Below are 13,994 nucleotides of genomic sequence, written 5' to 3' on the forward strand. Positions count from 1 at the left end.
CTTCAGGGCAGGAAGCAGGAGGCATGTGGCATGGGCTTGTGGCAAGGTGCTGTCCAATTGGAACCAGGCAAAGCTTGTCACAGCTTCCACTGAAATAAATACAGTAGATGTGGCTGGAGTAAAAGATGGGGTGAGAGGATTTTTGAATTGATGCCTGTATTAATTTGCTGGTGCTGCCATAACAAAATACCAGGTTGCGAGACTTAAAGGAAATTAATTTTCTCCCAATCCTGGAGGCTGGATGTTCAAGATCAAGGTGCCAGCAGGCTTGGTTTCCTCTGAGATCTGTCTCCTTGGATTGAGGATGGCCACCCTCTTGCTGCCCCTTCACATGGACCTCTTTGCAGGTGTGCCCTGGTCTCCGTGTTTCCAGTTCCTTCTTCTTATAATGCTACCAGTGAGATTGAATTAGGTCCACCCTAATGACCTCACTTTAAATTAATTACCTCTTTTAAGGCACTTTCTGTCTTTAAAGGCACATTCTGAGACACTGGGGATTACGACATCAGCGTATGCATTCTGAGTGAACAATTCAGTCCATAATAGTACCTGAGATGTGTGTCATACACCCTCTGTAACTATTCCATTTTATTAATCATACAGGAAGCATGTTGAAAGAGAGGAAAAAGAGGAACCTGATGCTTGAATGACCATAGTTTTATTTCTTCTTAAATTCCAGTATTTACACTACTATTACATCTAGAATGTTTCCTTAAAGAGAAAAATTATCTATAATTTACATATTCTTAAAAGTTATATGGCAAACAAGACACGCTGAAATTAACAGATAGATTACAGGCAGAAACATGGGGGAATTCATTATATAAATTTATGATATTTACAGATGTTCAATTTGTGTAGGTGACGTTTAGCATCTGGCAAACACTAGAAAGGGAGAGGAAAAACTGAAACATGTCTGTGCTCCAAGTTTTTTTTCTATTTTTTCTGCTTATTTTTTTCCCAGAAGCTGGAACTAGTTTATTTCCAATTCTAGTAATAGCAATGATGTGATTGACTGACTTGTGCCCTTAAATATTTGTTATTACCTTTTAGGTACTGGTATGAAGTTTGGCCAAACATATAAGCCCAAATTTCATAGAGGGTACATTCTACTGGGAGAAAGAATCTATTCTTATTTTAATATGTAAGTGAATGGTAAAACTAGACTTCGTGATAAATGCCAACATAAAAGTAAAGACTAATTAGGAAAATTATTTTAACAGACTGTTGTTATCACTTAACTATTTAGGATAATTCCACCTGTGGATCTGTTCACGTCATCTATGGTGTTACTCTCTCTGATATAACATGTTTGGAGAAGGAAGGAAGGAAGAAAAGATGTGAGTTTGACCTTGGAAAGGTTTGGTTTGATGTCCCTGTGAAACACCCCACTAATAACTTGCACTTGGCAGTGGCATATGTTGGTCCAGTGTTCTCTCTTAATGGCAGTAGTGCTAGAAAGAATTGGGTTTTCATAGAGGAGGAGGTCAGAAAGACAAGATTATGCTCGGCTGAGCCTTACTCAGGATGCTTCAGTTCTCAGTGTGGCTCTCACTTCCTAAGGAAAGGTCCTCCCATCTCCTGACCACCATACATCAGGAGCAAGCTCTCATGAGATACAGTCCATGTTGTTGCAAATTACAATCCAAACAGCCAACCAGGTGGAAAGTAGGGAATCTTGTGCTGTGTTGCCCACCTAGCTCTTCAGTTAAAGGCTTATTTTTCAGGTGCAGGAAGTGCAGCCATGTGACAGCCCTGAGCCTTCAGCCCTGAGAACTGCCCTCAGCTAAAGGAACCAGCCTCACCCAAGGTCACACCACTCAGATCTCTAGCTGTGGGAGCCTAAGTGACTAACAGCCATCACTGTGTATCCACCACTGTGTTTGCCCTCAGGTTGCTCCTGTTCCGCGCTGCTGACTGAGCGCAGCAGGGGACCAGTGCGTGCCCACTGCCACGGGCACATGGTGACACTGCTCACCAGGGGTGCAGGATGATTCCTATTCTTGGCACGAAGATCCTGCAATGTCAGGCAGTAGCACAGCTAGAAGCTCCGTGGGGCTTCGGCCGTGTCTCTGGAACTGTTGTCTCTTTAGCTGTCAAGACCTCCAAACCTGCACTGGCCAGAAATGTGGAGACCTGGAGCACAAACTCCCACATGGCTTACTGGGCGTGACTTACACAGGATCACTTCTACTTCCAATCCTGGGACCACATCCTACAAATTGGAGATACAGCACATTGTGACTGTCATTGGCTGAGAGGGTATAATGCCTCTTGCGAGTTGTATACCCAGAAATTCCTGTGTATTCAAATGCCTGCACTAAATATTATCATCCTCTTTAAAATTAAATGCGTTCTCATACCTTCCATACAATTTTGGGTCTAACTCTCTCATATTTGAACTCCCTGAAGGCTGTATCTTACCTCTGTCTTCCCCTACCCTGACAAATTTTACAGGTGAGTCACATTTGCCACATGTATTTTCTCAATACTCAGTCTTCAATTCAGTCTACCTGGATTATTGCAGCCCCTGCCCCCCCCCCCATTTAGAGGTAAGATATGGAGCCCTCCCTAATATCAGCAAAGGCTCCCATGTTTTGGTTCACACAGAAACTAATCATTCCTTAGAGGATATCCTGTCACTTTTAATTCAAACCAAAGAAAGAATTTCTCTTGGGAGAATATAACTTCTTCCCCCACTGTTGCCCACACATACGCAACTTTGGCTGAAAATTTTCCACTCTCTTATCTTTGCATCTCAAGGGAGCTGAGTTGTTTGGAGAGAGGAAAGTTACTAGAACCATTTATTTAATGAGGAGCCCTGAGAATTCAACCCTTGCAATGATAATAACATGTCCCTGTTGCCCGTTTCCTGTAATTTTCTTACCCCAGCCTCGGTGCAAACCCAAATGGGCTTCTCCAGGACACAGTGCAGAGAAGAGAAAGATTCAGTGATAACCATTGGAGACTGTGTCCCAGGAAAGGCTGGTGGAGTAGGAAGAAAAAGAAGAGAGAAAGTGGGTACTGGACTCTACCTCTAGAACAGTGAGACTAGAATAGTCCAGTATTTATTTAGTCCGTGATGGTGAAGTCTGTGTAGTCTGCAAGTACTTTCATTTCTACTGAAACCAGTCCTGTTTCTCTCTTTTTGGAATCTAGAGCCTCTCTCCAGTAAGAGTTATTTCCCAAAGAGTCTCTACCTCTTCTCTAAACTTTCCCATAATTGTAGGCTCCTCTTAAAGATTTCCACTGTGCAATCATTTATTTATCAACTACTCACTGGAGATTTGCTATGCATAAGGTATTCTTATTCTCTATTTTGTTCCTCATGTGATTGGATTTTTCTTTTTTATTCTTTTTTTTTTTAAGGGGGATGTAGTTGGGTTTATTTATTTTTGGAGGAGGTACTGGGGATTGAACCCAGGACCTTGTGAATGCTGAGCATGGCTCTACCACTTGAGCTATGCCCTCCCCCTGACTGGATTTTTCTATTCGATTCCCTAACTACTTTTTGTTGGCAGATTCACCTTCCTAATAGGACCTAATATCTCTATACTGAAGTTGCTGTTTCATCTTATCCACCGTATTGTATCCACAATATTATCTACAATGTAATTATTTATTTTCTTAAATTTAAAAAAAAATTGTAGTCAGTTACAATGTGTCAATTTCTGGTGTACAGCACAATGTCCCAGCCATGCATATATATACATATATTCATCTTTACATTCTTTTTCATTAAAGGTTATTACAAAATGTTGAATATAGTTCCCTGTGCTATACGGAAGAAATCTGTTTTCAAACAATGTAATTATTTTTGACGTTTGGTACTCAGGCTAAAATCATTTTCTCATTTTAGCATTCTCTTTCAGTGTTTCAGAGAATATGGAGTGACTGAAGTTGGAGTAGACAGCCTTGTCCTGTTCATGAAGTTAATGCAAATATTTTAGTGTTTTCATGCAGAATATCCTTTGGTTGCAGTTTTAAAATACCTAACCTTCACTGGATTAAGAAATTGTCTTTATTTTCTTTATTTAGCAAGAGGCTCTCACCTGGCTGCTCACCAGTGATGACTTACATTTTCTCAAACGAATTTTTGAGTGTGATTATCGTTATGATTCCTCTTCATTTACCTATTTTTGAGATGAATTATGTTAGCAAACATCCTAGATTTAACCAGATAGAGTTTTATTCCCAGAGCAGGAATTACTTGTTTACGATTTATTATTCTTTTTACTTTTTTGGGGGGGAGGTGATTAGGTTTATTTATTTTTTTTATTATTATTTTTTAATGGAGGTACTGGAGATTGAATCCAGGACCTTGTGCATATTAGGCACACGCTCTACCACTGAGCTATACCCTCTCCCTTATTATTCTTTTTAAATATATATGAATGCATTTTATTTCATTTTACTATTCTATTTTTTGTCTATATTCAGGCATGTGATGAACTTAGTAATAATAATAGCTACCATTTATTCAGATCCTATTGTACACAAAGGCATTTTTAACCCTCATGAAGAAGGTAATAGCAGTAACCACATTTTTAGAAATTAAAAGATAATAATAAAAGTACTTAAGGCATCTGAGAGTTAACTATCATAATAGGAAGCATCAGGTCGTAGAATTAAGTTTCTCTGAGTTGAGAATCCATCTCTTCATAACAATTAATGGGCTATTTGCATGAAGAAAGAATGGAGGTCATAAAGAAAAGTTTCTAAATATCTTCAACCATTTTGCAAAGGTCATATTATAGACGAAACTGGTTTATGTCCATAGCTTCAAATAGAATTAGAACCAGTGAAAGAGGGGTGGGTATAGCTCAGTGGTAGGGTGCATGCCTAACATGCATGAGGTCCTGGGTTCAATCCCCAGTGCCTCCATTAAAAAAATGGATAAATAAGTAAACCTAATTACCTCCCTCTCCCTCCCCTGGAAAAAAAACAGAAGGGTGAAGTGGCTGTGAGAATTGGGACCTTATTGGTGAGCCCTTACTGGTGGCCCAGAAGAAAAATAATTTTTTAAGAAGATTTTTTAAAAAGATAAAAAAAGAATTAGAACCAGTGAATAGATTTATTTTTTTTCTTCTAAATTTAAAAGTGGCTAATAATTAGATTAAAAATGAAAATGGTCTACCATATGACTGAGTGAATCCTTGGCATTGGAAGGACATCAGCCTAAAGGTGGAATCATAAAGGTGATGACTAGCTGAGATGCTAGTTGGCTGTTCACTGAATAATGCTTTTGCCTTCTGCCCCAGCAGACACACCAGCTACATGGAAGCAGGAAACCACACAGAAGAATCACAATTCCTCCTCCTGGGCCTCTCAGAGCACCCTGACCTGCAGCCCCTCCTCTTTGGAGCGTTCCTGTCCATGTACCTGGTCACCGTGCTCGGGAACCTGCTCATCATCCTGGCCGTCAGCTCTGACCCCCACCTCCACACCCCCATGTACTTCTTCCTCTCCAACCTGTCCTTTGTTGACATCTGTTTCGTCTCCACCACTGTCCCGAAGGTGCTAGTGAACCTCCAAGCCCAGAGCAAAGACATCTCTTACACAGGATGCCTCACTCAGGTGTATTTCTTTATGATTTTTGCTGTAATGGATGGTTTCCTCCTGACTGTGATGGCCTATGACCGCTTTGTGGCCATCTGCCACCCCCTGCACTACATGGTCATCATGAACCCACGCCTCTGTGGTCTCCTGGTTCTAATGTCTTGGTTCATCATTTTCTTGGTGGCCCTGGTTCACATTCTACTGTTGAGGCGGCTGACCTTCTGTATTGGCACTAAAATTCCACATTTCTTCTGCGAACTGGCTCAGATGATCATGGTGGCCTGCTCTGACACCCTCGTCAGTAAGATCTTCTTGTTTGTGGCAACTGCCCTGCTGGGTGTGTTTCCCCTCACTGGGATCCTCCTCTCTTATTCTCGAATTGCCTTGTCTTTGATGAGAACGTCCTCGGCTGGGGGGAAATATAAAGCATTTTCCACCTGTGGGTCTCACCTCTCTGCGGTCTCCTTGTACTATGGGACAAGCCTGGGGGTCTATCTCAGTTCTGATGGGACCCATTCTCCCCAGAGAAGTTCAGCTGCCTCCGTGATGTACACTGTGGTCACCCCCATGCTGAACCCCTTCATCTACAGCCTGAGGAACAAGGATGTGAAGGGGGCCCTGGGGAGGCTGCTCAGTCGAGGAGCCCCTTGTCCGTGACGGGCCTCGGGCCTCAGAACTAAGTGGACGTTGTGAGGCCGCAAAGACAACTGCTGTGAACTTGAATATCCTGCTTCTTCTCCCCTAAGACATGCTTCATTTCTTCTATAATCAACGCACTTGTGACTTTTATTTGTTTTTGCATTAGTTTCTCCTCAAGCAACCTCCTCAGTGAGCCCTTTGTAACTTTTCATTCCTATTTGCAGCCCATACATTTCTGTCTTGGGCCAGTTTACTTACAGCCAATCCGGTGATTTCCCACATTAGATTTGGAGAACTTGTATCACATGTGGCATGGTTTCCTCCAAACTATCCTTTCCAATGTTGATATTCTTCACCATAATTTTGTTGTGTGTTTGCTTTTCCCTGGAAGAAATGGAGTGAAAATCGCACAATAATCATAAGACAAGTGCTTCAAGTATCAAGGCCGTTCTTCTGGGTTTATGTGTATGTTTTATGTTATCTTGACAACATCTGTTAAAGACAGTTTCTCTCAGGTACCCCATTTTTCAAAGAGATTGAGATTGGGATGGATTCTAACCTGGAAACCTGACACTGAGCCCACATTCCTAACTTTGCTATGAAACTTTACCTGAAAACAGTGACCTGATTTTCAACTGCAAGAGTAGGAGTCTAGATTTGAAAGCGGCTTCATTCAGGTAATTCATAGTAATACTTTGCATAGGATAAGTGAGATACTGCCTCATTCTCTGCCTTCCTTCCTTCTTTCCTTACATCCTTCACTACCTTCTTTCACTGGACCTTCATTTCCCATTATCACAGTTTTAAGATACATTCTAAGATCCCAAAACATGTAATAGTGAATACAATAGAAAAAAACTTTTCTCCCACGGTTTAATTTGGGGGGAGAGCACCCTATGGAGGTGCCAGTCGGAATGGCAGTTACACACTTGTGGGATGTGTTCAGAACTTAGCGCACGTTTTGCTGAGAAGATTGATAGAACTGAGACTGCAGGGAAGGACGGAGCAGCAGAAGCAGTCACCGTTTCTCCTGCACTCCCTGGGATCCTTTCACTCTCTCCATCGCGTACCAGCCTGGCCGCCTCTGTCGGCACCACGTGGAGCCCACGTTTCCCAGTGCGTGATGGCACAAGTGACAAAGCACTGCGCCACCAGGGCCAATTCTTGATGGAGAGGTGGGGGCACACCGCGTTCTCCACCCCTTAGCTAGGGTGGCCCTTAAGTTTGGGTTTTGTGCCACCTTCCAGAATTTCCCTAGAGGATGCGAACCCTGCTCACTCGCCGTGGGAGCTGCCTTAAGGTTAGCGTGATGGATGTACTGTCCTCCCTGTATTGCTCCTCTCTCTCCAACCCATGTTCCGTGGGCTCCCTTTGCTCCTTTGCTTGTACGTGAATCCTTGGCTCAGCATCTGCCTCTGGTGAACCAAAGCTAAGATGGGTGTGTTCTCCAGCATCACATCTCTGGACAGGTTTCTCTGAAAGGGGTCCAGTAGAGTCCACTCCTCTTGGGTGAAGTCCACGGCCACATCAGCAAAGGTCACTGAATCCTAAGCCATCACACACACACTAGCTTCAGTAAATTAAAAACTACACCAATGTTCACTGGCAAATGAAGACGGGAGACCCAATGGCAACAGAGGGATTCAGGGTCTCTCATCATCTCCCCTGGGACGCACTGGTCCTGGGTTTCCTTCTCTCTCACCACACTCACTTGTGATTGGTATCCGCCAACCATGGCTTTAATGGAGCACGTAACACATGAACTTATCTCAATACAATGAGCCCAAAAGAACTTTATTTCCCTTTTGCAGCACAGTCCTAACCCAGCTGGAGACACGTGTAAATGCTGATGAATGAATACATTTTTTCGAGAAATGCAATCATCTTCCTTACTATGTAAGAGCACCAAGCAAAATTAAAACTATGCAGTCACCATCATGAGAAGCAATATTAGGAGGTAATTATTGACATACTAAGATTATTCAGGCTAATCTGTCACCAGTATAAGAGCCTCCACTGTGGGAGGGAACTCATCAGGGACTCGGTTCTCCAATGGCGTTATTTAAGAAGCTCAGGAGACAGGCCTGCCTAGAAGGAAATGTGTCCATCTGGTGGACACAGTACATCATTTTGTAGAAGGATAACTTTCTTCTTATCTGAGGACAATTTCTCACACAATCAGCCACCATCTGTCTCTCTCTTTTCCTCAGGAAAGCAGAAAGGGTCCTTTGAAAGAACACCTAGGAGAAAAGGAAGGAGACAGGAGCACCTAGGGAGGACCACAATTCCCACATCCACTGCCCGGAAGTCATTCCATTCTAGCTTGAGATTCCCAAATATCCCTGCACACTCTGGAAATCTCCTAGATTAGAGCTTCCTCTAATGTTTAGTGAAACAATATGGGGAAAATGTATTAAAATTTCTCACCAGAATTTTGGATGTGCCTATTTCTTCTTCCACTTCTGTCAAGCAATGCTTTGTATACTTGCAACAATATTGAGTAGATACACATCTAATTTTTTTATATTTTTGGAGCAAGAGAATCTCTCATCATAATGACCTCTGTGTCCAAGTAATGCTTCTTGGCAACGCTGACATTAGAATCAGCTTCTTTTTGGAAACATTGGTTTTTTGCACATCATGGGTACCACCATGTCTGTTCTGGATGCCAATGTCTCCAGTACAAAGAGTAGTATAAGGGAGAGGCTATAGCTCAGTGGTAGAGCACATACCTACCATGCAGAAGGCCCTGGGTTCAATCCCCAGTACCTCCTCTAAAAATAAACCTAATTACTTCCCCCAAAAGATTGGTGATCAACAGACAATGGAGATCCTTCACACCACTCCTCAAGCACAGTGAAATTATAGCTAAATAACTGTTCATAACATAATATACATCTCAGTTTTCAGAAATGTATTTAATTACTCTAAGAATGGAAGGGTGAGAGAAACAGTCTTCTTCCGAGCACTCACACCAGCCTCAGCTTACCTGCACACTTGTCTCTCACGGCCTCCTTGTATGGACACTTAGTGCTCTGGGTCTTGCGCTGGTAGTGGCACCCCAATTCCCTCTCCACATCTGCCCACCAGTCATGGCTCTTCTGCATCCCAGAGGGGTGCTTCCTCCTGGCCACCTAGCAAGCTTCTTCACATCCAAAGGGCTGCCATGGCACCTTCTCCAACAAGGTCTGAAGTCCACTCTTGGGGAGAAGGCCCCCCTACATGCTTAGCATTCATTAAATACTCTTCATAAACTCTAGAATTTGGAGATGGCAGTCTAGGTCATGGTTTTGTGCTAGAATTTTTAATGGCAACTGGAAATGCTGGAGGTGTTTGCAAGTCACTCCATGTGAGGTAATGAAGGGCCAGCACCATCTCCCTGCTGCAGTCCTAGACGTTTGGTCTCTTAGCTGCTATGAGGCTGAAAATGATGGGGTTCTACATCAATTTCTACTACTTTACCCTACTAATTTTCCCTAAATTAATGATAGAGTAAGTAAAAAAAGAAGTATTAGAATTTCTCTTTACATTTTTATATTACACTTCTCCTGTTTAAATCAAAGTATGATTTCTGTCTCCTGATTTCATCCAGACTCATAGAGACCTGAGAAGGACAGTGATCCCTGGATACAATGTAGTAAATTGAGAATATGTTTGAACAAGCCTTTGGACTTGAACAAAAAGCTGAGTGCCTTGCTAATACGAATGACATTCACAGAATCATAATAGTCAAGATACCTCTATGGTCTATTATGACACAGATCTTCCCTTGGGAGACCACTGAATGCTACATTTAATGGTACAGCAATCATTATGATTATGTTTGTGAGTCTTTTGAGTGTAGTTGCCCAGAAAAGAACAAGCTCAGATCTGCTGTCTTGCAGCCCAAGTCAAAGTCATGAACCAGAGAGATCCTATGACAGTTTAAAAACTCATTTCTTGTGGTCACACGGGGAAGATATTGCTAAAAATCAAATGCAATATTCAATTTTCAACCATAGTTTAAAAGTCAGTCTCACACTTTACATGTGAAAATTAGGGTACTGATCAGGAAAAGTTAAATAGGAAACTTGAAATGGAGACTTCTACATGGACCCAGATGAAGCTCAAGACACTCTAAACCTCCCTTATCAGAGAAGTAGCAAGCCCTTTGGTTTCTGAGACTAGCCTTTCCTGCTTGACAACTCTGTGATTATCTTACTTGAAACAGTCTTTTTCAGATTCATTTCCATTACACGTTATTACAAGCTATTGAATACAGTTCCCTGTGCTCTACAGTAGGTCTTTATTGTTTATCTATTTTATATATAGTAGTGTGTATAGGTTAATCCCAAACTCCTAATTTATCCCTCACCCAACCCTTCCCCTTTTGATAAACTTTTTCTTATGTCTGTGAGTCTATTTCTGGTTTGCATCATTCTTTTTTTTTTTAGATTCCACACATAAGTGCTATCATATGATGTTTGCCTTTCTCTGTCTGACTTATTCCACTTAATATGATGAGGCATGTTTTTGTAAACGAAGTTTCCCTGGATCATAGATATGCCCATTTGTTTCCTCATGTCTCTGGCTATTCTCCCACTACAAGGGCAAAGCTGACTAATTCCGCACTTTTATAACCTACAAAGCATCAAGTAATTACTATCTGGACCCTTTCAGACAAAACGTTTCCCAAACTCTGCTCTGAACCCAATTACCAACTGACAGGAAATATAAGACAGGAAAGAAAACTTAAATGTGCTCTGAAAATAAAAGAAGAAATATCAAACTGTGTGACTTTCTAAAAGAACGCCTGGGACTCTTCAAAGAGTCAGTATAATGAATATAATAGACAAACAATAGCAAGTGATCTAGGTTTAAAAAAAGGGCAAAAGGCATAAGCAATCGCCATATATAGACCTGATTGTTTGAAACCAACCAAAAACATGTTTTGGGACAATGTGGAGAAGTTAGCTTTTTAGAGCAGATATCAGAAAACATTATGATTTTTACTTTTCATACATCAAATAATGGTATTGTGATTTTGGTAGGATAATGCCCTTATCTTTAGGAGAATCATTACAAAGTACTTTAAAGTATCATATATGCAATTTATTTTCAACTTACTCACAAAAAAGCTCACCATAAAATGTATTTGTAAGTCTACAGGGAGAACAAACATGTAAAATTCCCATAATAAGTGAATCTACTACAACGAACACTCGTACTGGATAGTCACATTTTCTTGAGGTTTAAGATTTTACCAAAAAAAAAAAAAAAAAGTGGGGGAAAATACACCTAGTCCAAACACCTCATTCTAGAACTAGTGTCATAAAACCTCCACTACATCTCCTGGAGGCCCGTTTTGACTCTGGAAAGTTCAGATGATGAGATAGCTAAGTACTCTTGTGTTTTTTTCAGAAGAAAGATCTCTGATCTACGTTACGTTTATATTTATATACAGAAATATGGATACCCTTGACACCTGAGAAAGTATCTTATCTTTCTACCTCTATGTAATATTCAAAAATAAAAACGCACAAAGACAAAACCAAATTCTCAGATGAAACCTTTTTTTTTTTTCATACGAAAAGAAGACCTTTAAAGCAACTTTCCCTAATACTCAGAGGAACACGGCAAGATCTCCAGGCTCGCAATACCTGGAGAACTTGAACAGTGGAAATTCTTTTCCTCATGGAGAAAGGTCACAAAAAACACACTGGAGGCTTTTGAATAAGGAAGCACAGTGAGAAATGGAGGGAAGCCATTCTAGCTTATACATGAGTTAACTTGAATTTTAAGCATATTTTAAAATAGCCTTTTGTGATCTATCAAACATATATTGTACACCTGCTTTAATTATTAAAGGAAAGTGCACAATGACCAGAAATAAAGAATGCCCATGTTAAAAACAAAGATTAAACGCCCCTCTTCCCGGGACACGGATGCTGCTACTCCCTTGGTAAGACTTCCTTCCCAGGTGCCAAGGCCGTACTGACTCACCCGTGTAGGTGCTGCTTTGTTCTTTATTCTGAAACCCTGAAGAATTGTATCCCTGACTTTTTTATGTTTCTTTGTTCTGACAAGATGATACAACTGTGCCAGAAGCCATGCTTCCCTGGAGCAGCGCCTCAGAATAATTTGGGAAACGGGCTTCCAGGCTAGATCACAGTTTGGTTCAAAAAACTCTTCCCTATTCTTATTATTGTTTATTGTTTATTTACATCAACAACAGTGAAGGACAACACCCCACAGAAGAGCCCTTACCATGAGTCCAACCCGGCTGAACGCGGGGGAGGGGGGGTGGCTCACGTCCCGGCGGACTAGAGCAGAGGGGCCAGGCCCCTCTAAGAAGGTCCCTTGGGGGACCAGGCCCAACCTGTCCTTTAAGGCGCCCGGTTCCATCCCTGAGCCCTCCCGTTACTCACCAAGAACACGTTGAACCGCAGGAGGCCCAAAGTGACCCGCTGCAGGAGGAGCACGGGGCAGGAACACCCGCTGCAGACCAGTGACGCCACTTCCGCTTCCTGCCCCGCCGTTGGGGGCGGGGCTCCGGGGCTCTGGCTGCCAACCAAGTTCAACCACAGCAGGCAGGGAGAGTGCAGTTGCTGCCCGCAGGTACTGGGGCCCTGGGGTCTGCTCAGAGCGCTGACTGCAGGTAGAAACAGGCCCAGAGCATGGAAGCTGCGGCTGGAAATACGCCTGTGGGCGGGGCTATGAGTGGAGGGCGGGGCCGAGGCCCGGAAGTGGGGTTGGTCTAGTCCCAAAGCTCGGCTTAAAGGTCTGAAAGGAGAGGCTGGGATTGGGTATTCACAACCCCCAACCCACCCCACCTTACTCATCAAAAGCATTTCTACTTGCCAGTCCTCAACTTCCTAGAGCCCTTAGAATGATTCTCTCAGATTGGTATGCCTGACAAAAACCTGAGATGGTCTGTCTTCTCCATTTGATCAATCCTGTATTTAACCTTTATTTCCCCTTATTTCTTTTTATTTACATTGGACACCGTGGTAAATGCTAATCATTGATTTCCCTGTGTATTCAAACTAGTGACATTTTTCTGTAACCTTTATGTTTTTCTTCTTACAGTATGTATTTCCGTTTTTTATTTTTCCAGTGTTACCATAAAGTCCAGGGCCTCCGTACTAAGTTTGTAGGCAGATAGGGTTGGGGGGGTCCTCAGAGGAAAAAAGCCAGACCTAGCTTTTTTGTTTTTTCCATAAGAGAAGCCATTTTGGCCTAAGTCATTTTGTGATTTAAGCCTGGCCATAATGCTTGCCCTTGAACAGGTCTCAGTAATTAATGATTGGAGGACAAGCAGTCAAACAATAGTGCAATAATAAAACAGAGCCCTAGTTCCTTCTCATTCAATATACAATTACAATATATCTTTGAGTTCTTCTGTGGGGAACTGAGGTCCCCACCCAGGTGGAGGAGGTTAATTACATGCTAAGACCCCAGTGCATTTCAGCAAATATTAATTTACAAATTATCTTGTAGAGGTGCAAAAGTCAACTAATGCACTTTTAATCTTTTTGTTCTATACACTTTTTAGTATATAAACTTTATTACAGTTTCTTCATACATCAAAATTACGTTAACTTATATAAATTAGTTTTAATATCCAATTTGGTCAAATCATAGATCTCTGTTTTAATTTACAATTTATACACAATATATATAATTCATTTATTATGCACTTATATTAAAATGTTATACATATACACATTATACAGACAAACATATAGAATTTATGTAATCTTTACTTCATTCCCCAATATCTAGGGGTTTATTTCCCCTTGTCTTTTGGGGGGGGG

General features: G+C 41.7%; 1 protein-coding gene and 2 non-coding genes across 3 annotated transcripts; 2 read left to right on the forward strand and 1 right to left on the reverse strand.

Annotated features, from left to right (window-relative positions):
* The first annotated feature begins 2,985 nt into the window (after positions 1-2,985).
* LOC105068359 (olfactory receptor 7D4-like) lies at positions 2,986-6,839 on the forward strand. Its single transcript, XM_074350707.1, has one exon. It carries the CDS (start codon positions 5,215-5,217, stop codon positions 6,214-6,216), a length of 1,002 nt encoding a protein of 333 aa, XP_074206808.1. The 5' UTR covers positions 2,986-5,214; the 3' UTR covers positions 6,217-6,839.
* TRNAI-AAU (transfer RNA isoleucine (anticodon AAU)) lies at positions 4,293-4,367 on the reverse strand. Its single transcript has one exon. It is a non-coding gene; the product is annotated as a tRNA-Ile (tRNA).
* Positions 4,812-4,884, forward strand: TRNAV-AAC (transfer RNA valine (anticodon AAC)). Its single transcript has one exon. It is a non-coding gene; the product is annotated as a tRNA-Val (tRNA).
* Positions 6,840-13,994: the final 7,155 nt, after the last annotated feature.

The sequence above is a fragment of the Camelus bactrianus genome, chromosome 22 (assembly GCF_048773025.1).
Source record: "Camelus bactrianus isolate YW-2024 breed Bactrian camel chromosome 22, ASM4877302v1, whole genome shotgun sequence".
NCBI classification, from domain to species: domain Eukaryota; kingdom Metazoa; phylum Chordata; class Mammalia; order Artiodactyla; family Camelidae; genus Camelus; species Camelus bactrianus.